This window comes from Lethenteron reissneri, chromosome 19, assembly GCF_015708825.2.
Source record: "Lethenteron reissneri isolate LAM-NWPU_2019-01 chromosome 19, ASM1570882v1, whole genome shotgun sequence".
NCBI lineage: Eukaryota > Metazoa > Chordata > Hyperoartia > Petromyzontiformes > Petromyzontidae > Lethenteron > Lethenteron reissneri.
In genome coordinates, this window is record NC_083797.1 from 11,233,961 (window position 1) to 11,257,837 (window position 23,877).

Genomic DNA, 23,877 nt, shown 5'->3' on the forward strand with positions numbered 1-23,877 from the left:
TAACTGCTACCACAGAGGCAACTTAGTTTGTAGACGCCAGGGTACTGTATGTCTGGAACCACATCTTTTACAGACGGTACCAGATCACGGATTTTATATACTGTGTTGAATCGGACCTGGATCTTGTGTTTAATCAGGATTTTGGAGATCTTTTTTTGTGACCCCAGCAATGTAGGGTAAGGTGATGGTCTTGAAAGGCTCCTCAACAGGATCCTTCTTGATGGTTGGAGTGATGGCTTTGCGGATTGTGTAGTCGGAGTAACCATTAGCCTTAAGAGCTTGGCGTACGTGTTTGAGTTCACTGGAAATGTGTTCCTGGTCGGAGATGCATTGGGCTCTATGATATAGAGTCTTGATGAGGGAATTCTTCTGGGATGGATGGTGGTGGGAATCCGGTTTTAGGTAAGCATCCGTATGGGTGGCTTTCCTGTAGACAGAGTGGCTCATTGAACCATCAGGTCTCCTTTTGATTAGGACATCCAAAAAGGGTAGCTTGCCATCTTTTTCGACTTCTATGGTGAATCTGATGGCTGGGTGTATGGAATTGATGTGGTCGAGAAATTGGTCTAGAGCAGGCCGGCCATGTGGCCAGATGACAAAAGTGTCATCTACGTACCTCTTCCATAAGGTCGGGCGTAGAGTGGCAGTCTGGATGGCGTCCGTCTCAAATTTCTCCATGAAGATGTTGGCTACAACCGGAGATAGGGGGGAGCCCATTGGGGTGCCCTCAGTTTGCTTGTAGAAAGTTCCATTCCAGGTGAAGTATGTATTGGTTAAGCAGTGTCTCACCAGGGGGGGTACCCCAGCATTCAGTCCTTGATGAACCAAGTCTTCAATGATTGCGATGGTGTCAGGTACAGGAACCTTGGTGAATAAGGAAACCACATCAAAACTGACAAGCAGGTCGTCTGGGGACAGGGCAATCCCCTTGATTGTCGATACCAGGTCAGTAGAGTTTAGTACCGCAGAGGTGGTTTTTCCAGTGAAAGGTCCGTAGGATTTCAGACAAAAAACGAGCCAATTTATAGGTGGGGGAGTTGATAGTTGAGACAATGGGACGAAGAGGTGTATCTTCTTTATGTATCTTTGGCAAGCCGTATAATCTTGGTGGCCTGGCTGCAGAAGGTTTCAACGAGAACTGGTTGGTCTGATCAATTAATGCGGTTGAATCAGAAATGATTTTGTTGGTTTTAGTGACGAGGCTGTTGGTGGGGTCTCTTTTTATGTCTCGGACCGCATCCGTGAACATAAAGCAGACCTGAAACACGGTAGGACAAACACCTCAGCCGTGGCAGATCACTGTTACAACTCAGTGGGCTCACATGACATTGACTTCTCCAAGACAGAGGTTCTCTGCAAGCCATCTGGCTATCATGAGAGATTCGTTCATGAGGCGATCCACATATACAAACACAGAGACAATTTTAACCGAGAAGATGGATTCTGGCTTAGCAATCATTGGAAGGACGTAATAAACCATTTCGGATCTTAACTGATTGTGTTCACGTTTACGGTGACTTTCAGACCGCGTTCCACTCACTGGCATGGTGCAGTGTGCAGAGTAATGTATGGTGTCGTAATTGTATAGTAAATATATAGCAGTGTAATACACATTAAGGTGGGTAGAATAATACATAGTGTTATATTAAAAATGGATAAGGCAGCAACTGCAGCAGCAGCAGCAACTGCAGCAGCAGCAGCAACTACAGCAGCAGTAGCAGCAACTGCAGCAGCAGCAGCAACTGCAGCAGCAGCAGCAACTGCAGCAGCAGCAGCAACTGTAGCTCCCTTTGATGCTGTTAATCCTGCATAATGCACATGCATATGCAGTACTAATCACATTCCTGCATTTCCCATGAATATGCTAAATTCCTCTTGATATGCAAATTCCTTTGTCAATGCGCCCAGCTTATATATATGCTCCAAGCTCGTGTGCTGTTTCATTCAGACTCTGTCGCCTCGACGGACCTGGTTTTCACCTGAGGACGGCTGCTTGCGTTGTGGCCGAAACGTCGTGAGAATTATTTTATTATGTTTTATTTTTATTATTTTATTACTTCCCTTTTACGTGACTTTACCGAAAGAACCAAGAAGATGAATCCCTGCAGTCACGAAAGATTTAAATCGAAATGTGGGTACTCTTGCTTCCCACAAGGCATCTGGCCGGCACGGAAGGGTAGGCCGAATGCCCTCTAGAAGGCTCTCTATAGGACTCGCTCTAGTGGAGGCCGCTCCATCACAAGTGGCGTAAGCAGGGCCGTGCCTCGCGCCCGCTTTCATAACCGGGCTTAAGAGAAGGAGCAACACCTCGCGTGGGCGGGAGGGAAGTGGAGGGACCTCAGAAGGCCATTCTCTCACACGGGGTGGATGATGTCGTGACACAGCTTTCCTGAAAATATTATTGACGACATTTCATGATGTGGCGTGGTGCTAATTACACAATTTGAATATAAATTGTAGAAAAGATCAAGCTAAAAGGGATTCGTATCTTGTGTTTGTTTAAGGACAGTTGGTCGGGTGGCTGAAGAGGTTCATAAAGATTCTAGATTTTAAGTTTTCGTGACTGCAATGATCCATACTCTTTGGTTCTTTCGGTAAAGTCACGTAGGTGAATTTTTTTTGTTAATAAAAAAAACTATTTTTTTTTTCACCTACGTGACTTTACCGAAAGAACCAAAGAGTAAGGTTTATAATGGCTGTGTTAGAGACACTGAGATGCTCGGTTTGAATAAGAATAATAAAAGCCTCATAGCTCATTGGATTCTTCCACTCTAAATACAGATGCTGATTCTGAATCTTGAGTTTCTGCCTCTCACGGTGAAACTGGCTTCTTCAGTGACTCACAAAATACATCGTCACATTTTTATTTCAATCCATTGACCAACGCGAATTTAAGGGCTAAAAATCACAATACAGTGAAAGTTTATTTAACCAGAGGTGAGAATTCTAGAGACCAAGATGGGTCCCGTTTACAAGGGAGAGGCCTGCGGTTGCCAAATATTGCAAGCAAAACAAACTAACCTCGAACAATGCAGCGCATCGGAATCAGCACAATGTATGCATGTTGACCTTCTTTCGAAGCCTACCGCGTTAATCGGAGGTCAAGCAGAATTAAATCGGAGCTCCAACATTTGCTACTGACATACAACCAGACTGCTTAGAGACCTGGGAATTAAGGGCCAGAGCCAGCGTTCGGCAATCAGAACTGTATCGGAGGCGGCAGAAGGCAGCAGTCAGTGGCTCTGGATGAAGAGGAAAGACCCCAGCTGGGCCCCAAAGTGAGAGGGCCAGGAGGTATGCAGTCAACAATGCTTGACTCAGGGAGGAGGACGCCCCTGCCATGCATAGTCCCATGGGATGTTGGCTATCAACAACAAGGCAACTCCTATGACTAATTGGGAATGGGACGCAAGCATAGGATTGATCACCCTGTCGCTGGCCGCCTTTGGGGAGGGTGTATAGTGTGAAAGGCCGAAACACCCTAGGAACCAAAGGGTCACTACTGATGATGCGCTCCCCAAATTTCACCAGGCTCACTGTTCATGAACTCTTGGAAGTGCTTGCACAAAGGATAGTAACATCTCATCCTGTGTTCTTTGGAATCTGAAAGCCATTTACTATACGTAATGGTCCTGTTATTTTTATTCCTAAATTTATACAAACGAATGGAACTGCTTTGGCAGTGGTGCAAAAACACAAGTGCATGTTTAAGTGCAACAAAACAAGATGAGGCTGTGTTTCATGAATACGTGTTTCTGTCCATAATCCGTACTTATAACTTAGTATGAACGAAGAACACCCAGAGTGTCTTTTTATAATTATGCCTAATATCCGGTTCAGTGTGAGGCCCAAATAATGCGAATGAAAGTTCTCTTACGCGCTGGATAAATAGAACGATTTGCCACCGGCTCTCAAACTTGCTGGGGATGCAGATAGGTTTTCGTCATTAGTTTGCCAAAAGTGAAATTGTCAACTGCATGCATGAGGCAACTGCAGTGACGGGAGGAACCCCACGCACAACACGAGAAGGGTGCATACTCTTTGTTTTTTTCGGTAAAGTCACGTAGGTAAAAAGAAAACAAATAAATTAAATCACGACGTTTCGGAGGCAACACAAGATTCCGTCTTCAGGTGGAACCGTCACAGTAAAATTGCTGTATCAAGTGAAGAGAGCTCGAAGAGACACGAGGTCCATCCTGGCTCCTCCCCCCCCCCCCTCCTTAAACTGTGTATAATCTCGTGTCTCTTAGAGCTCTCTTCACTTGATACAGTAATTTTGCTGTGACGGTTCCACCTGAAGGCGGAAGCTTGTGTTGCCTCCGAAACGTCGTGATTTAATTTATTTGTTTTCTTTTAACCTACGTGACTTTACCGAAAAAAACAAAGAGTATGGATCCTTGCAGTCACGAAAACTTCAAATCTAGAAATAAAAGGGTGCTCAAGATTCCACATTGGCCTGCGACAGGGACTGTGCCATGGAAAGGTTGTTGCAATCGAATGGAATTCTACTGCAAATCGATTGAGAATCCTCCTGTCTCTCGTGCATGCACTCACTCTCCCGCTAACCCACTGACGAACCCCCTCTCCCACCTACTCACCCACTCTTCTATTCATCCACCCATTCACTCTCCCACTCTCCAACTTGCTCATCCACCAAGCCACTAACTCACCCACCAACGTATTATCTCATGCACCTTATCTCTCACCCACTCACCTACTCTCTCACCCAACAACTCAGCCATCATCAACCCACCCAACTCTTCCATTCACCAGCTCCCTCACCCACCTGCCCACTCTCCCACTAACCCACCCACTCATTCATTCACTCACTCTCCCACTCCTCCACCCCCAACGTTACAATTTCACCCATCAACCCACCCACCCACCCCCCCGCAGGAGAACGGGCGCAGCATGAGGCAGGCGCTGTGCGGAAGCTTCGACGCGCTGTACGCCGCGCTGGAGGAGCGCAAGCGCGAGATGCTGCAGATCATTGGCCACGAGACGGACAGCAAGACGCAGCGTGTGCGGACGCTGGCCGCGCAGTGCTCCCAGCACCTCGAGCGCTCCTCCAAGCTCGTCGAGAGTGCCCTGCACTCTATGGACGAGCCCGAGATGGCCGTGTTCTTGCAGGTGTCAGACCCGGGGCTCACCCACACTCGCACTCACCGTTACACTCAAACCACTTGCCCACTCACCAACCCACTCGTTCACTCTACCGCTCGCCAAAAAATCCACTCATCCACCCACTCACCAATCCGCTCAATCATTTTTCCACCCACCAATCCGCTCACCCACTCACCCGCTTACGCTCTCTCCAATTCACATACCCACCCACTCACCCACTCTTCCATTCACTCACTCACACAGGCACCCACTCGGACCGTCTTCCACTAAATAGTTCCACTATCGCATGGGGGCGGGGGGATCGGCTGCTCGGATTGTTATTCTCCGTGCGCTTCTCCTCTGTCCTCTGAATCCGTGTCTCGTGATTGTTATTTTGCAGGGCTATGATTTACCATTGCTACACTTTGTTTTAGTAAGTTTCTTAAAAGTATTCGGAGTTTGAACGGGGAATTCAAAGGCAAATACTTTGAGCGCGGCATTATTTTCACTCCGAATATTAATTGTGTGTGTAGCAATGAAGAGCTATGCCTTTGACAATAATGTAGGGCAGATGTTAAGCAATTATTTGAGTAATTAGCAGCTACCTCCGCCTCTACTAAAGGTCACTATTTACAATGCGTGGTCATACCTTGAACGTTGCATCTTGTGTTTTTTTCTTTTCTTTTTCAGAATGCAAAACCTCTCCTGAAAACGCAAGTACAATTTTATTTAACTATAATACATTTAACCGCTGAATAGAAATGCTTGAATTTCACAAATGTGAATATCTACTTACGGGGATAATCAGACTAAGACCTCATCGTGGGTTCTCAGAATGTTGACAAATGAACGGCTTTCACAAAGAATCGCTTCACCACACTTCATTTCGTTTCGCTTAACTTTAGTCATCTTGGCAACCCAGGTCACTCTGGCAAATGACTGATCCTGGTCTCTTGAGATCTCACCACCTGGTTAAACAAATAGACGTGACTTGATTGAATATCACAGGAAAAACAATACTATGCACCTAGTGGCGTCCATCAGATCCATACCTAAGGCAATGCATAATTTCATAACCGATGATCTCCACCCTTAGAGAGATACCACAGACATAGCCAACCGTGCAGGCATGAACAACTTTACAGTTCACACAAGGAAATGGAAACCAATCACTGGAGGTGTAATTGGAAAAGAGGAGTTGCTATTGAATGGGGCACGTGTGCAGGCTGGGGCGAGGGCAGGTTACTGAGACTGGCCTCGGAGTGGCGCCAAAAGGTCAGAGAGCAGGACGTTAAGCAAGACAGCGGTGGAGGGTGAGGCTGTTAGAGCAGACTTTGGAGGTCAGATGTTGACTGCAAATAAAGGTAGGCGTGGCAGTGATGGCTAGTTATGGTGACATCATTGGATCGGCTGTGATGACCTCTTGACCTTGACTTGAGGCTCTCTAAAGCAGAAGTCACCAGTGCTGGATGCTGGACAGCAGTTGGCGCTGATGGGACAGTGGCCCAGCGGTTGTTGTGTAAATTTGCAGTTCGAGCCCAGCGGCTACCCTGGTTAATACTACGGATGTATTGACCGTTTAAATTACCCAGAATACTTTGCCCTAAGATGTTACAGCCACCGCTGCTGCCCGATGTCCACAGCCGTTGAGAATACATTGTATCCACTTCCACCTGTTCTGCAGTTTGGAATGGCGCCGCTCACGGGGTTACCTCCGTGAGACGTGAATCAAACATATCACTCGAGACATCGCTATGGCAGCAAGATCAGTTCATGCGAATGCTGTCGCAAGAAGTCACACGTTTGGCGCAGCGGTCCTTCGCCGACCATGCGTGATGAATGAATGAATACATTGACCTAAAAAAAGAATCGCCATCACCTTCACGGTGGACGTCTTAAATCCCATGACGTCATTCGGGTGAACAAAACTAGTCGGAAATGTGCGATGGCATCATAACGTCAGCACTCGCTAACCACCAGAGGTGGGACAAAGTCATTGTTATGCAAGTCCAAGTCGAGTCTGAAGTCATCAAATTCATGACTCGAGTCTGACTCGAGTCCAAGTCACATGACTCGAGTCCACACCTCTGCTAACCACCAGATTGGGAAGCCGCATGGCAACTTCACTCCCCCTACTGGCAAACTAACGCCCACCTGCTGTCCGGCGCTGCACTCACCTTGTGTCGCAGAGACAGCTAACACCGGGGTGGGGGGCGGTCCCCTCGAGACGGGAGAGTTGCGCTATCAGGCGATGACGACGCTGCTGTGCCGCCGCTCGCGTGTGCAGAATCCTGGAGACGTCGGAGGAGGCCGACGTGCAGGAGATGGAGGGCGGATTCTCCAGCATGGATCACTTCTCCTGCGACTTTCACCCAAGTGGAGGAGAAGCTCCGAGGACTCGACTTCAATCCGGGTACCGCTGATAGTACAGCACCGGCTGCTGATGCTCATAAATGTTGTTAACTATGATCAGTAATAGTCCTTTGGTCGTTCCACGTCGGGATGAAGACCATGCAGTGCCACGTTTGATGTAAGGGTTGTTGAACCCACACGTCACCACGTTGGTCGGTGAAGGTGGGAGGAGATCCATGAAGCGGTTTCAGATGTAGCTCACCACTAATGTCAGCCGTTGCCGGGAAATGGAACTCATGGGTTCAGAGGGCGGCATGCTAATTGCTGCGCCGCCACTCTACCACGTGATGCGTATTCAGGACTGATTTCCCATGGTCACCCTGGGAACAGAGGACTGCTTCTTGATGGGTACCGGTGATTACACAGAACTGGTCACAGATCGGGACCAGAAATAATTGCACAGTAGTGGTACCTGGTGGATACTCTTTACACCTTTAATTAATTATGGTTCAAAGAAATAAGCAATCAATCATAAAAGATCAAACGATTGAAAGTCAAGATATAAGGAACTTGAAAACAAACGGCACTCAATTAATGAAGTCTATATTTTAACTTTCATAGTTATAAACATAAGACTCGAACACAGAGAATCGAGCCAGCCCCACGTAGAGCTCGGTTTGAATCTGGGAGCAGCGTCGACAGGACCAGCCCGGCTGCGAATGACTGAACACAAAAATATAACTTCTTCTTGGTTCTTTCGGTAAAGTCACGTAGAATGGAAATAATAAAATAATAAAAATAAAAACATAATAAAAACATTCTCACGACGTTTCGGCCACAACGCAAGTAGCCGTCCTCAGGTGGAGAACAGGTCTGTCGAGGAGACAGGAGTGCCTGTGAGAATTATTTTATTATGTTTTATTTTTATTATTTTATTATTTCCATTCTACGTGACTTTACCGAAAGAACCAAGAAGATGAATCCCTGCAGTCACAAAAGCTTTAAATCGAAACAAAAATATAACATTAATATTCGTTAATCACTTAATTCGCATACCTTGGCTTGGACGAAAGATTATTAAATAAAGTGTATGTTACTATTCGCCATGTGTCCCGTGGTCAGCCTTCATTGTGAATAATGAAAGGGCTCCACCTAGTGCGAGTGATAGAGACCTTTTAATGCGACGTTATAAATACGGACAGTCCTCGGGTTACGAACCTAATTCGTTTCTGATACCCGTTTCGTAAGTCTAACGGTTCGTAAGTCGGAACACACTAATAATTAACTGTATTTAAATGTCCATACGGTTAGTGTTATGAAATGTGTTACGGTTCAACAAAAAGGGAAGCATTGTTAAACTCGTAATTAAGAAGAAATATTGAAATATTGTACATTTGCATTTAACACTGTTCAAAATATTGTACAGTAAATAAACATAAAATAAGGTAGCATACGTAGAAGAAATCAGTTTTATTTTCACTTAGCCTGAGTCCTGATGCTTAGCTTGCTTGTCGGAAGGGGGCAATAAGTAACAACAATTGCACACACACGCACACACGGGGCAAGCGCACACACACACAGACACACACACAGACACACACACAGACACACACACAGACACACACAAACATACACACACACGCACACACGGGGCAAGCGCACACACACACACAGACACACACACACAGACACACACACAGACACACACACCCCAAGGACAACGATCCCCCGTTTAGCCTGCAGCAGACTGTTGGAGCAAGTGCTGTTAGCGAGCACCTATGAAGTCCGGCACGGTACACGAGGGGGTGGGTGGCCAGCGCCACGCCGGGCCGCCTTTGTCTCCCCAGTGGCGATGTTTACACACCGCACCAGGTTCTCATTTGAGGCTGAGTCGAACAATTCCCATTCAGATAATTATCATCACTGCTGTTTGGCCATGAGAGAGAATTTCACTTTGGTCGCCAAGTTGGTAGCACAGCGCTAACCGTTGCACACCCCCCCCCCACACACATGCACACAAAGACAGACTGGAACGATACACGAGAGGATTGACCAACACCACGCCCGACCACCTTTGTCTCCCTAGTGATTCATTTGCATTTAGGAATGCTATAACAATGCGCGCTTATGCTCAACAGTGCATATCGCGACCTTGTATTCAACGTGCACAGATTTCGCAATTTTTATTGAAAGCATTTATATCAACAGTGATAATTATTAGGACATGTTGTCAATCAATATAGCGATAAAATCAGGGCATTGATTCAAAATCGTGATCACGGTTGTCACCTGCTCGCTCAACTTCAGCATAACCATGTTGCGCTCGGCACGTCTGAACGGGCGTGACAAAGCTAATGATACGATTATAACCGCGTAATTATTTTAGCAATTGCAATAGTATCATTCGTGTCAATTCACACCTTATTGGTCACCCCGTGCCCCATTTAAATGTCAACGTCCGCCCTACAAAGTCCCATCACAAGGGAGAAACACAAACAAATAGACTAAACAAATGTGCCCGTATTGAAACGGCTGTACGCCGTATGGACCTGAAAACTCAATTTCCCTCTACAAGAATACGGGGTAAACCATATGGGTTGACAGCTGTGTAGTAGTAGCTTTGCCCGGGTACTTGCGGTTATCTTTTGTGAATGTAGAGTGGCTCAATCACTGTTCGTAAGTCGGTGAATGGCGTGACAGCAACTGTTAAGATTGTGCTGTGCCATGGGGGGCTCGTAACAAATGTAATATATAACGTGTCAACAATCGTGCGAGAAATAATACAGCGTGTGCCAATGTAGGCAAATGCGCTGATTAAATCAGGATTCTCCATGTAATCTGCAAGTAGCAGAGCAATGCAGCAGGCACAGCAGTAGCTGAGTAAACGGTCTGATTGACCACTCTGGGCCAAATTTCGATTTAAATTTCGATTCAAAGCTTTCGTGCCACGTGTTTGTTTTTATTGAAGAGTGAGCGTTGCCGCATTGGTTATCTCGCCACGTAAAGACGAGGGGGCGTGCTCACGGAGGTTGACCATTAATTGGAATCAACACACCGGGGTGTGTTTTTGGGTGATGCGATCAAAGGCAATTGTTTAGATGAACTTCAAGAGGGGTAAGGGGCTAATTGTGTAACTGTTGGATGTGCGGGGCCAGGTTAACCGTGTGCTGGGTTAGGAGTGGTGCCGTTTGGGGGGCTCTGGGCTCCCCCTAAATGTCGACTCACCGTGTAGCTAAAGTTTTCCACGGGGTTTTAAAAGGCGAACCTGCCAAGCTTGGTGGCGTTAGCATTTAACGGTGTGGATTTGTGTATTCAGGACATTCATTTTTATGAAAAATATTGTTGGTCATGCGCTAAGAGGGAACCGCAATGGGCCTCTATGACTGGACAAGAGGGTCGTGATATACAATAGGGGGGGGCGAAATGCGTATTAATTTCAAAAATCCAGGTGGGAAAACACAAAGAGGCCCAGAATTGGAGGGGACCTGGACCGGTTCTTTAAATTAAATCTTGAATTGCCGCACGAGACGATCCGCAGATATCGAGCGTCAAAGATTTGAAAAAAATATATCAGACGACAGGGCAAGTTTTAATGAAAGTGTGCTACAGTAATAATACAAAATAACGATGATTTAAAAAAAAACACACAATCTTTGACAACGATGATGAAACCACTGAAACCAGGGGCAGAGCTGGCGCAAGCCTCAGGCGAGGACCCGGCGGAGGCCGAGTGGCTGGCCAATGAGCAGGCTCAGTGGGCGGAGCAAGAGGCGGAGCTCGGGCAGGACGTCCAATCAGAATGGAGGTCGCCTCGGCCGGACCAGAAAGAGGAGGAGCCACAGACGCAGGCGCAGCCGTCGCCGCCAGAGGGCCCCCGCGAGGAGACGCTGGGAGCCACGGCCGAGGTATGGGCAACGCAGCGCCTCCGGTGAATTCAGCAAGAGACGGGAGACGTTCCAGGTCCCGGGTTCATTGGCCACTCGGTTGGATTTCTCGATACGGGGACGGGGGGGTGGGGGTAGTATTTTATTGTACCATCGTGGATTCGCTTGAATGTGGAAGCCGGTGGGTTTTAACCGTGCCCATGCCCCTTTTCTGGGAGCACAAGTCATGGCCAGATAAAAAAAATTAGAAGGTAAATCAGCGTCGTTTCAATACAAAATTACGAGGGAGAACCAAAGGGGTGTAAGGCTGCACTAAAGGTTCAGAACGACTGGTCTAAGCGGTCACTCTTCAATGGCCATTGGACACTGGTGGCATCACAAGGGAGGAAAAACCCATGCCTACGCTTGGATTATCTGAACACGTTTTATTTACATCATGGGACCTCCTTTTCCAGTACTTATCAACCAACCACAGAAATCTTTTTTTTAACAGTACAGATCATGACAGTGCCTGTCATGGTAAAGTGTGTTTGCTGGATTGAGTCTCCACATTTTTGAGCAGCCCAATGATCAATGTGACCGATTTCCAGTCAGGCGAGTCCCCCCAATAACAACACGACTTTATACGAAAGTTCTATTCGTACCGAATCATTTTAACCAGAGTTAGTGTAGCCTCTCTGTTACAAACAAACGTACGGACAGACCGCGAATGCACAAACGCTTTCAACCCAGAAAGCATTACAGATGTTATGATGAAAGGTTGAGATGTGCGCCCTTTGATGGCAGTACAGTAAGTAATGTTAAATCATGTAAAAAAAAATCTACAGGTGGATTGACATACCATGTTTTGAAAAGCATAACTTAACTTTTTGGAGCAAGAACCTGTTCCTTGGCAGAGTTTAACTTTTCCACCCACAGCGAACCGAGTAGTGTGTGTGTGTAACTGCTGGGGGAATGAATGTCTTCACCACTGGCATAATTTATTGTTGATATCAGTCTAATCACCCTGTCTTCAACCACGAAGTTGTGAATGGATTGTTAATTAAGAAACACATTTTGTCAAATCCATATTAGTACGGTGTTTGAGTTGGAGGAGCAGTGGTTAGCGCATTGCACTTCAGCCCCAACTACCTGGGTGTGATTCCTGCCCATGGCTAACATTAGCAGTGACACCTGTAATTGACTTCCACTTCACCAACCCGTACTGACCAGTTTGATGAAGTATGGTAAAACAACTCCCACGACTGACACATCAGTGGAGTTCAAAAATTGAAATGCATACTGTGTTTGGATCAATGATTCAACATTGGTTTTAGATTTACATTACAGTAAATATTAACCCCTGAATACTAATACCCAAAAAAATGTTGATCAAATGTATGGTGCATGCTTAGATACTTTCCTCAAACTCGCACATACACGCATTTATATCTATCGTATTCCGTGTGCAACCTGTGTATGAACGCACTGTTCAGGATGAATATAATTTAGAAATGTTATCATTAAACAACAATTGGTCCGTAAATTATCATGTTAGGTCAATTGACTTGTAGCTTTTAATTTACTATGAATGTTTATGTTGTAAGGCAGCATTGATTGTTAATTACTGATTCCTCATCCACTTCCAACGTTACCAGTGAATATCGCTATACAGTGGCAATTATATTTCCTGTTCACCCCTGCCATAGGAATGTGGAATTTCCACAACCAGCTTAAGGATTGTTTGCGAGCACCTATGAGGGCTGGCACACAAGAGGGCTGCATGCCCAGCACCACCCCCAGCTACCATAATCTCTCCAGGGTGCTGATGTTTACACACACAGCACAATGTACTAATTTGAGGCTGAGTTGACCTAGGGGCAGCCCAGGATCCGCCACTGACGTTAGCCAAGGCTTGGTGGGAATTGATCTTGGGTTGGTGGGTTCGTAGAGCAGTGTGATATCCAGTGCACCACTGCTCAACCTTTATATATGCCACGTATGTATGCATGCACAAAGACAAAGATTCCCCGCATAACCTTAGAAGACTGTTTGGGCAAGTGCCGTTAGAAAGCACCTATGAAGGCCAGAACGTTACAGACGGGGGTGGGTGGTCAGCACCACGCCCGTCCGCCTTTGTCTCCCGAGTGGCAATGGTTTCACACGTTACACCAGGTACTCATTTGAGGCTGAATCGACCTCGAGGAGGCCCAGGACCGGTCCAGATAACCGCCACTGGTACTGGCCGTGAGCGGAAATCGAACTCGGGTCACCGGGTCGGTAGCGTAGCGCTAAACGCTACACTACTACTCTTCATATGCAGGCACACATACGCAAGTGCACGTGCTGAATGTTTTTACTCGACTTTAGATTGAAATAATACCAAATAGTGTTAAGTGATTTTACAGAATGCATCAAAAGGCCCGATGGAAGTGCATTGAATGTGTCACATTTCACGACTCCATGTCACCACCACATCGCGGTCCATTCCACGCTTTACACAAGCCCACTGCACGCTGCCGTGTGTTGCTACCGATGCATCTAAGATCGATGTTTGGATTTCTATGACCTCACTTCCCTGGTAAGTACAGGGAGCACTAGCAGTCCTTGTCTGGGTGCTGACACGGTCATCGGGCATCTGTCCTGCGCGCAAAGTGATGCCAAATCTCAATGACCTCTCACCTGGCTGAATTAATCACATATGACTTCATGTCAATTTCAGAAATCGATCAGCGACGGAATGATTCAATCAGTCCTGTGAGAGAGACCTATTGAGATGAAATTATCCATTGCACGAGGGATCCATGAAGTGAATAGATGAGAATAAAATTCCTGGAACAAATAAATGCTTCAGCGGAGGGAAGCAGCATCAATTAAAACACAAATCTGATAAAACAAAGATTTGCGAAAATGTAAACAAAATGATGCAAGTAGCAAACATGGTTACATGCGGTGTAAACAACAACAAATATCATAAACAACTGAAATACACCGTTTATAAGTGTATTCAAGAGATAAAGTGCAATGGTAATTGGAATTTAAAATGAATAATGCATTTGACGCCAGGTGAGAGCAATTTGAGGAAAGAGCCTTTGTGTGCATAAGGGAGATTCGGAGTTTAACATAGGGAGGGTCACGTGCAAATCTCATTGCATAAGCAAAAATGATTAATCGAGCAATTATAAACGAAGCATGGGGAGCATGTGGAATTCATAGAAATAACTACAATGCAGAGTAGCTAAGGTAGTTAAGTTAGCGATTCAAGGTAATAATCTGTAATTTTAAACACATTGCAAGGTGTGGGTAGACACAATTCACCCACACGGGTATAAGAGCATCGATCCAAAACGTTCTGACAAGCGAATGGGATAAAACATTGCAGCACTCATCTCTTACAGAGTTCAAATCTCAGTCGATGGTTGACCCGGCTAAATCACTTCTCTTCATGGTCAACGAAATGAGTAACCCCCGTGTGTTAGATCGCCAGCGGTTGTTGCGTACAGAAACCAGACCCTAACATAGGACATGTGAAATCTCTCCACCGCTGGCTCGGTTGCACTAATGTAGACGAACACCACCAACCCAACCCAACCCCAACCCATTGGGCATGGCAGTCCCTCTGAAGTGTCTCCTTCAGATTGTCAAATTTTTAAACAGAGGACACGGAAGCGAGCGGCGAGCGTCGTGACGCAAATTGCCTTGGCCAAGTCCGCGCGGGTGGCGGCTCTCCCTGTCTCTCTCTCTCTTGTCTTCATTAACGGCGGGAGAGACGCCCCCGTCAGCAGTGACCGACTCCTCTCCCCCCCCCTCCACCGAAAAGCCTGGCAAATGTCAATGGGATTTGTGGCGGCCAGGCAGCAGGGAGCGCCCATGGGGGACATGAGGGTGACAGGCAGCCCGAGGCTCAGTTCTGGTCGTGCGGGGAGGAGGAGGAAGCGGCAGAGGACCCGGTGCCGCAAGTGACCAGGGCCTGGGGGCCCGGGGACGCGCGGCCCCGTCCGCCGGAGCCCCGTGTCGACAGCGCCCCCGAGTCGGCCCTGCCCACAGGTCAGTGCTTGCCGTCACCCCCCCCCCCCCCCGCCGAAAGTTGCCGCGTTGGACGAGTAGAGGAGAGCGGGGGGGATGGTGGCAGTGAGTAGCGTAGTCACCTGGCTCGCATGGGTCCTGGGACCTCCCCCTGTCCGATTTGCAACCGCGTCGTCGTAGTCCATCGAGTACGTGGAGCCTGACGCGGCTGCACCGCCTGCACACGCTTAATGGCTACGCCGCTGGGTCTTGTGTTAGTTCGCCGGTTCTGTATACTTCTGCGGGGTCCCTTTGCGAGTCTGTGAGTCTACCGGTCTACGTGTGGGACAACAAGTCCTATGGGTCACGATGTAAGTCTTTGGGTCTCAGTGGCCAAGTAGGGCGGTCGGCATGAGCCCCGATGCAAGGACTGAAATGGGCCTTCCGCTGTCTGAATTCCAACCCCAATCGTCGTGACCCACCGCCTCCGGCCCCTTGTGGTCCACGGGCCCCAGGACAGTTGCACCGCCTCCACAGGTGGTAGCTACACCACCGCGTGGCACACAGAATGTGTCAACTCAGCCTCAATTGAGTACCTGGAGGTCTGTGAAAAAGAGCGTCATAGCTCATCATATTCCTCCAGTATAGACAAATATTCTGATTCTGGTGCGGTGTCTAAAGATCGCCACGAGGGAGACAGGCGGCCGGGCATGGTGCTGGCCACCCAACCCCTCGTGTGCCGTGCCGGCCTTCGTAGGTGCTCGATAACAGCACTTGCTCCTACAGTCTGTTCAGGCTACACGGGTGATCTTTGGTGCTGCCGACTGCTGTGGTTTATGTTGGTCTTGGATGGGTGAACATTGTGCAGAGTTAAGTGCCTGGCCGAGGAACTGTGTTCTTGCTCTAAATGCTTTGTCCTCCATGGAACGATTGTAATTATAAAACCTACGGTGCTCAGGAGGCATTGTCATTTATTTCATGATAGGAAGGAAAGTTATTGGCCGGCGGGTCTCTTTACAATTTGGCATTTTCCCAATAACCTTAATTTCATAAGCAAGGTGAACTCGATAATTGGTTCTTTACCCTTCTATCTGGCAACAAAACTGACACCTTTTTGCAAGGAGTCATGTTTGCATAGACCGCAATACCTGCAGTCATAATAGAAACAAAAGAACATAACTCTGATAATGTGCACTGTCCTTGAAGTTGATTGGTCCACACCCGAGACAGCTTTCCTTCGAGCCTAGTCTCATATGGGTTGGACCAGATGACGCCAAAAGGCGCACAACTCAAGGACAATGCACCATCAGAGTATGAGAGCTCGGGGCAAGCATCTACACTATGGGGACCTCATTTGCCAGTAAAAATATGATAATTGGTTCTTTACCCTTCTATCTGGCAACAAAACTGACACCTTTTTGCAAGGAGTCATGTTTGCATAGACCGCAATACCTGCAGTCATAATACAAACAAAAGAACATAACTCTGATAATGTGCACTGTCCTTGAAGTTGATTGGTCCACACCCGAGACAGCTTTCCTTCGAGCCTAGTCTGACGCCTTTTGGCGTCATCTGGTCCAACCCATATGAGACTAGGCTCGAAGGAAAGCTGTCTCGGGTGTGGACCAATCAACTTCAAGGACAGTGCACATTATCAGAGTTATGTTCTTTTGTTTGTATTATGACTGCAGGTATTGCGGTCTATGCAAACATGACTCCTTGCAAAAAGGTGTCAGTTTTGTTGCCAGATAGAAGGGTAAAGAACCAATTATCATATTTTTACTGGCAAATGAGGTCCCCATAGTCAAGGTGAACTCGTTCCGGTTTATATGTCTCAGAGTCTTATTAGCAAAGTATGGCCTCCTCAACCAAAGCCACTGGGTGCCCCTTGACATTAAGGATGCAGGAACTGTCACCCAAAAACAACATTTAGTCACAGGTTGAATCGCAAGAAAATACCCCAAAAGGGTTTCACTCGTAACAAAAGAATCGCTGGAATAAATGCACACAGGACACGTAGGTAGGGTAGGGTTTGCCTAACCACGAAACATACCATTTAATTCATTTCACTGTGACCGTTACAGTCTCGCGCCCTTCTTGGCATCTTGCGAATGTCTGCCCGTCCCACCCCAAATGTCTTGTCTCATCGCGTCCATTGCGTCCGCACCGCCGCTCGCTTCCCATCTCACGCCGCCGTGTGCTGTTGTTGCGTCTGCCATCAGGAGTTAGCCCTCTGCATTGCAATCATGGCTGGACTGCTCATTCTGCTGCAGCTATGGACTCAGGTTGAGAAGGCCGTGGCTCTCACCCGCTCTGCCATCCCATGGACATAGGTCCACCCATCATCAACATCATCATGACCATCACCATCATCGCCAGGTACTCGACCCAGAGCCATGAGGAGTTAAGTGCCGTGTACCTCGATCAGGCCCTCTCATGCTGACTGAAGGATGCTCATTGGCAACCCAGTAAACGTTGAACGTTAGACCAACGTTGATCCAACACGTGCCAACGTTGACCGAGCGTTACGTGTTTACTGAGAAAGCATGGGGGCAGTGTGATCGCGTATCTCCACTACTTCTGTTTACGTGTAAACCCACATCATCTGCTGCGTAAATCCAAGCGCGGAATTAAGGTTAAAGGAGTCACATTACATTTGGCTCCAATATTTATTGCCGGTAATTTAGTCCACCATACATTCCATAATTCGTAAAATGATAATACTGCTTTGTGTTAAATCGAAAGCACCTGCCATGTGGATAACTTTTATTGTGCTACTGCTTTGGCAGCGGTGCACAACCACAAATATCACGAAGCTCAACCGCGTACGTGTTGAGTTTTTGTTTTGTGGCAAAACTATCTCTCTTCCATATAAATGTCGAATTCCCATGACTGGCAGAGTTCAGTTCGTGTATTTGTTATAGCCCTGTGAGACATTCGGCTCTTGAATTGGGTGCAACCGCAACAAACAAAAACATGAACAAGAAACATCCTAAAGTGACTACGCGCAAATAGAAAAATACAGGAAAAAACAGCAAAGTCTTCCAGAAAAAATCACCGCATTTCAATGCTGTGTGCAAAAATCCCAGTGGGATGCAAGTCAAACAATAACCATAAGACAATTTATATTAAAGTTATCAGTGTAACTCTGTACTACAACAAACAAATATGGCTTAACTAAAAGTTTTACAAATGACCAAATAATGCTATAAAAACAATGTAACGGTGATCATAGGAACTGTGATTACATAACATGTACGACCAAACTTTACAGCCATAGCTGGCAACATGAGTCACTCCATAACAGTAGGAGTATCAGTAGGCGTATCAAACATTTTCAATGCACCTTGAAAGATCACACTATAACGAAAAAAAATCTCAAGATCATACTTTGCAACGAACATCCGGAGCGATACATTTGATTTGAGGCCACTGATTAGCAGTGACAAGCTCGGGGTGTACAAGTCCTCTAAGGGCCACAAATGGAGATGAATACTGCCCCCTATTCATCATTTGAGCGGGGAGACAATTTGACTTCTTCACCAGGCCAATCAAGAATAAGTGGCTGTCCTTTGTACAACAGCCATTAACTATACTACGGCCTATCATCGAAAAATTAGATATTGTAAAAAAAACGAATGGCAATTAAGGCGCTGGCTATATCATTCAGGGGTGGAGCGGTGCCGCAGTGGTTAGCGCACTGCTCTCTTGTAACCCGCTAACCTGAGTTCAACTCGCGGCCACGGCTAACATCAGTGGCGAGTGGTATTTGAGCCAGCCATGGTTATCCCCTACACCAGCACGCGCTGTCCAGTTTAGTGAATAATGGCCAAATAAAGCCCTATATCCCGACATGGTGTGGGAAGGCATTCAGCCAGCAGTGGAATTAAATAAGGCTGTATGCAGATGACCACATTCAAGCCAGCACATTTACCGGTGATAGGACGTATTTTAATGGGTTATGAGAGGGCCCATAATCCATTAATTCACGTACCACTGGCCCCTTGTGCCTTGTTTCCATGAACCCGGTTTGCTACATCATGTGTTGATGTGGCTCCTGGTTTTTAAGCCAGCAGCCCCTTCCGGCAGAGCAGACTGAGCAGCCTCCATCTCAGTGACAGGGCCCAATTAAAAACTCGTATCAGGTTTGACCTCAGGTGCTGAAAACCGAGAGGTTATCTCATTGCATAAGGACGCCGCCTAACAAAATGCCATTACCATTTTCATTCCACTAACCATAGGTGAACGATGCACCACAGACTGACCTTTACTCGGAAATTTTAGAGAGGAAGTATGGTGAAAGGTAGTCTCTGAGAAAAATCACCTTCATTGGCCTGCTCCCACTCCTCATATTAGATCCCAGGAACAGCTTGTTCCAGTATGGGAATGCGTCTAACAGGAAGGTGGTTCACATCAGAGCTGTGTAAAAGAAGCGCAGGGATCCCCATGAACACTGTCAAGTCTGCCCACTTATACATCGGTTACACTCGGGGGCATTCTATCCGCGCTTACGGTTCATTTGGCAGTTAAGTCTCACCTGGGTCTCACCGTGTCCAGCCACGCTACCGCACCACTTGCAATCGGGCATTAAAATGCAGTCGAAGCTCTATATAAGCACATCCGATCAAATAAGCGCAGTTCTGACACTGTATAAGCAACACATGCTGGAGACAGATGGCAAAGGGCAACTTCAGATACAAGCACAGCTGTCCTTACTCCTAGGGGGTTTGCTTATTTGCGGCCCATACTGCATTGAATTGAATTTCAAGTCAGGCTGTTATCACTGGCGCGTGTGGATGAATCATCACCCCTTCCGCCACTTTAGTCGTCCTAAAGTATTGTCGAGCGAGGCTGTAATGAGCTGCCGATGTTAACACTGTCCCTGAGAATTCCGCACCGAATCGCGGTGCCAGTAACGCTGCTACTGCAGCCTTGAATTTGTCTTCATATTGACATCTTTGTTGCTGCAAGGTGTGCCGCTGACGAAACGTTTGATCGCAGTGCTCGTGTGTTCTCTTCGCCAGGTGTAGATATGTCCGAGTTTGAGTTTTGAAGTGAAGAAAGCTGCCAAGGAAAATGCAAGGGAATTATAATGTGACGTCAAAGGAGCCGCGATTGTCACAAGAGCCTTGGACGCCGAACGTCAATCACCTCATCCTGCTTTTGATTTTAGAGTTCGTGTTTAACCGTTTTGTTATCATATCTGCTTGGCAATCTGTTGATCCACTGGGGGGGGGAAGTCTTTACAAATGGCCTACCGAAGTTTCAGCTTCAACTTTGGATTTCATGCAGAGCACAATGAATGTTTGGCCTTGGATAAGCACGAATGGTGGTGTAGAAATGTGCACGTGATGATAATCTGCGTTGACGGCAACCAGGGTCGCCAACTTTTACACAGTAGACCAAACCCAGACACAGCTCTCAGTCTGCCAAGGTCCATCGTCAAAACTGTTGCAATTTACTGCAATGAGGTTCTATACGATTTCGATTTAAAGCTTTCGTGACTGCAGGGATTCATCTTCTTGGTTCCATCGGTAAAGTCACGTAGAAGAGAAGTAATAAAATAAAACATAATAAATAATTATTTTGTTATGTTTTATTTTTATTATTTTATTACTTCCGTTCTATACGATGTCACCAGATCTCGGTGCAGCATAAAATCCTGCCAACCGACACAACCACTTGCCAGACTGTCAAGTCTGTACAGGTGTTAACCCGAATGGCAACAGCATGTCCATGTAAATTATTACATACGACGCCCTTTGCTTGTGTTACACTACACAGGGTCGATGGCTTCAATTCTCACCCGATATGTTCCGGAACACTGCTAGGCTGACTTAGAGCATGAACTATCGGAGTAAAGGAACTACCACTAGATTACAAGGTATGGCACATACAAAATAATCCTATATTATTGCACCCCATATTCAGAAGGCGATTAGGTTTATACCTTTCCAGGCTCAAATAAAAGTAACACAACTCTGTAGAAAGTCAACAGTGGTCATTCATACCAAATGTCTGTCCCCCTGCCATGAGAATGTGGAATTTCCACCATTGGCTCGAGGTTGGCAATGGAGATAAGTACTCCCCCATTGCTTGTTTGGGCAAATACATTTGAACATGTTAAGTGTAACCATGTGTGGTAGCGCACACCTGTGAAGAAGTCGGTTTGATTGATGAGTCAGCACTCGCTGATTCACTAAAGTCACCCGTTTATCGGCAATAGTCGCCTCCTTGTCACTCTACTATCGATACTGCCGTGGTCACAGTTCCCATCAACTTCACGCATTGATTCCTCGCCACCGTTTTGTGTTCAACCAGCACACTGCAAGTCACCAACTTATCCACTCGCCACACTGCAGGTCACAACAACTCACCCACTCACCACACTGCAGGTCACAGAAACGCACCCACTCACCACACTACAGGTCACAACAACTCACCCACTCTCTCGCCACACTGTAGGTCACAACAACTTACTCACTCACCACACTGCAGGTCACAACAACTCACCCATTAACCCACTCACCACACTGCAGGCCACAAAAACTCGTCCACTCACCACACTGCAGGTCACAAAGCTTGTCTTTCAGCTTCTTCCCTCGAACTGCTCCACTTTGGAATTCCCTTCCGTAGACTCTTTTCCCAAATTCTCACAAGCTTGCTCAATAAATAAATAATCCAGCATCTTGGAGTTGGATTGTATTATAACATGTCGAGATGGGTCCTGAAAAGTGCAACAGTCACAGCTAAACACTGCTGGCAACTTAAAATCAGTCTTATGTGTTCGCCGATGAATCGTGCCGGAGTGATATGTTTATCATGTATTTGAGTGCCGTGTTTAGATAAGTTGTATTTCCCCTGCTCATTCCCATTCAGAACATGTGTTTTTCTTATTAGGCGTTAAAAACACAAACGCACACGGACCTGCGTGTGTCAATCAACTGACACAGCATGACGGAGGCCTTCATCCAGCGGTAGATTGGCGATAGCTGGACATTATTATCGTAATAATATGAAACACGAAACGGCTAACAACAGCGGCAACAACCATAGTTCGCTTAAAATATTCCAAACACAACGTCATCTTCCATCCAGAGTTCTTCTTCTCCAAACGTGTAGAGATATGCCGAGCTCGTTCAGTGCTGTGCTGCACGAAGCGAATCCGCGAGGGGTCCCGCGCAAGTTGCACGAGTGAAGGGAACTGCGGGGCTGTTGTGCTCACGACACTTGTCAAGAAGCGTGACACGTGGTGGACTTTGGTCATCACCCACGGGCTTCATTTCTCGTGGCATGATTTCTGGAGGCTAAACTATGAAACGATATTTTATTTTCATCATGGTAAGGCCCTCTGAGCTATCTAGTTTATTTTTTTCAGAAGTGCCCTGGCTATCACAAACGATAGCTCAACGAAGTGGCTTATTACGTGGACATTTATTGAAGTCAAATTATCTAAACGCGTGTTGTTTCTAAATGTGGAGGGGAGGGGGGGGGGAAACTGGGGGTACCGGAGAAAAATCCACGCCACCACGGTGGGAGAGAGACACGCAAACTCCTAATATACATATTCCTAATATACAGCAGCAGGCGTCAGGGTCGGGATCGAACTCACGACCTCCTGCATGCCAGGTGAAATAGTTAACATCTCACCACGGAGAGAGAGAGAGACACACAATTGAACTCACGACCTCCTGTATACCAGGCGAGGCAGTTGACATCCTGGCCACCGTGGCGACCCCCCTAAAGCCCCCAAACCGTCTGGACCCCCGTTCCGACCCCCCTCCACCCCACCCCGGAGTTGAGCTGTAGACAGCTCCAGCTGAAATGTCGCCCTGGTCATCACAGTTTGGCAGACCCCCAGCTTGAGTCGGATGTAGACTACTGGTTAAGAGAAAGGGATGTTTCAATTGTTTTTTTATCCGAGCGTGACGAGGTGGCGAGAACGATGTGTCGGAGAGAAAAAGAGGAAAATTGTGGAATCTATTTTAAGAGTTGAATGGAAGAGGCGGAGGTACAAGAAAGTGCCTTGAAATGTAAAGCAATGAGATTCATGTAAAAAAAAGAGCAAAAATAATTGGGCATTAATAATAGCCAGATCTCATCACTGTGTTACGATTCGTCATGCAAAAATACGTAAAATTAATTATAATAACGAGTTTCCAAATTGTTGACGTAGTTGCTTGTGCCTATTGGCGATCAAGTAATTTGTGTGGGTTTTTTCTTCCGTGCGTGTTTATGTGCTGCAGCTGAAATAAAACTATGACATCGCAAGTCCTTAAAACTCGAGTCATGTTCCGTTATTGCCTGTTTGAGTATTTCGTCACATCAGAGGCAGATGCGAAGAAGGTGCAGCAGTTGAAACGAGCGTCTCATGGGAGTCTGAATATCTCGCCGTACGAGGAGAGAGGAAAACTTCGTGTAAATGCGCGGTCTTGAGTGGCGTGCTAATTGTTATCATCGCGCAACTGACAAACACGAGGACTTCGATCGGCCCAGGTAAAAAATGTGCGTGCGCACGTACGCTGAACGTCTTCCCCACCGTACGTAGTAGCCA

General features: G+C 46.8%; 1 protein-coding gene across 1 annotated transcript in view; it reads left to right on the forward strand.

Annotated features, from left to right (window-relative positions):
- Positions 1-23,604, forward strand: part of LOC133344251 (tripartite motif-containing protein 54-like) — a 46,491-nt gene extending 22,887 nt beyond the window's left edge. The window contains 7 exon segments of the mRNA XM_061554326.1: positions 4,897-5,130; positions 5,794-5,816; positions 7,391-7,469; positions 7,471-7,516; positions 11,140-11,360; positions 15,173-15,365; positions 20,348-23,604. Coding sequence (XP_061410310.1) covers positions 4,897-5,130; positions 5,794-5,816; positions 7,391-7,469; positions 7,471-7,516; positions 11,140-11,360; positions 15,173-15,365; positions 20,348-20,376 — 825 coding nt within the window. The 3' untranslated portion in view covers positions 20,377-23,604.
- Positions 23,605-23,877: the final 273 nt, after the last annotated feature.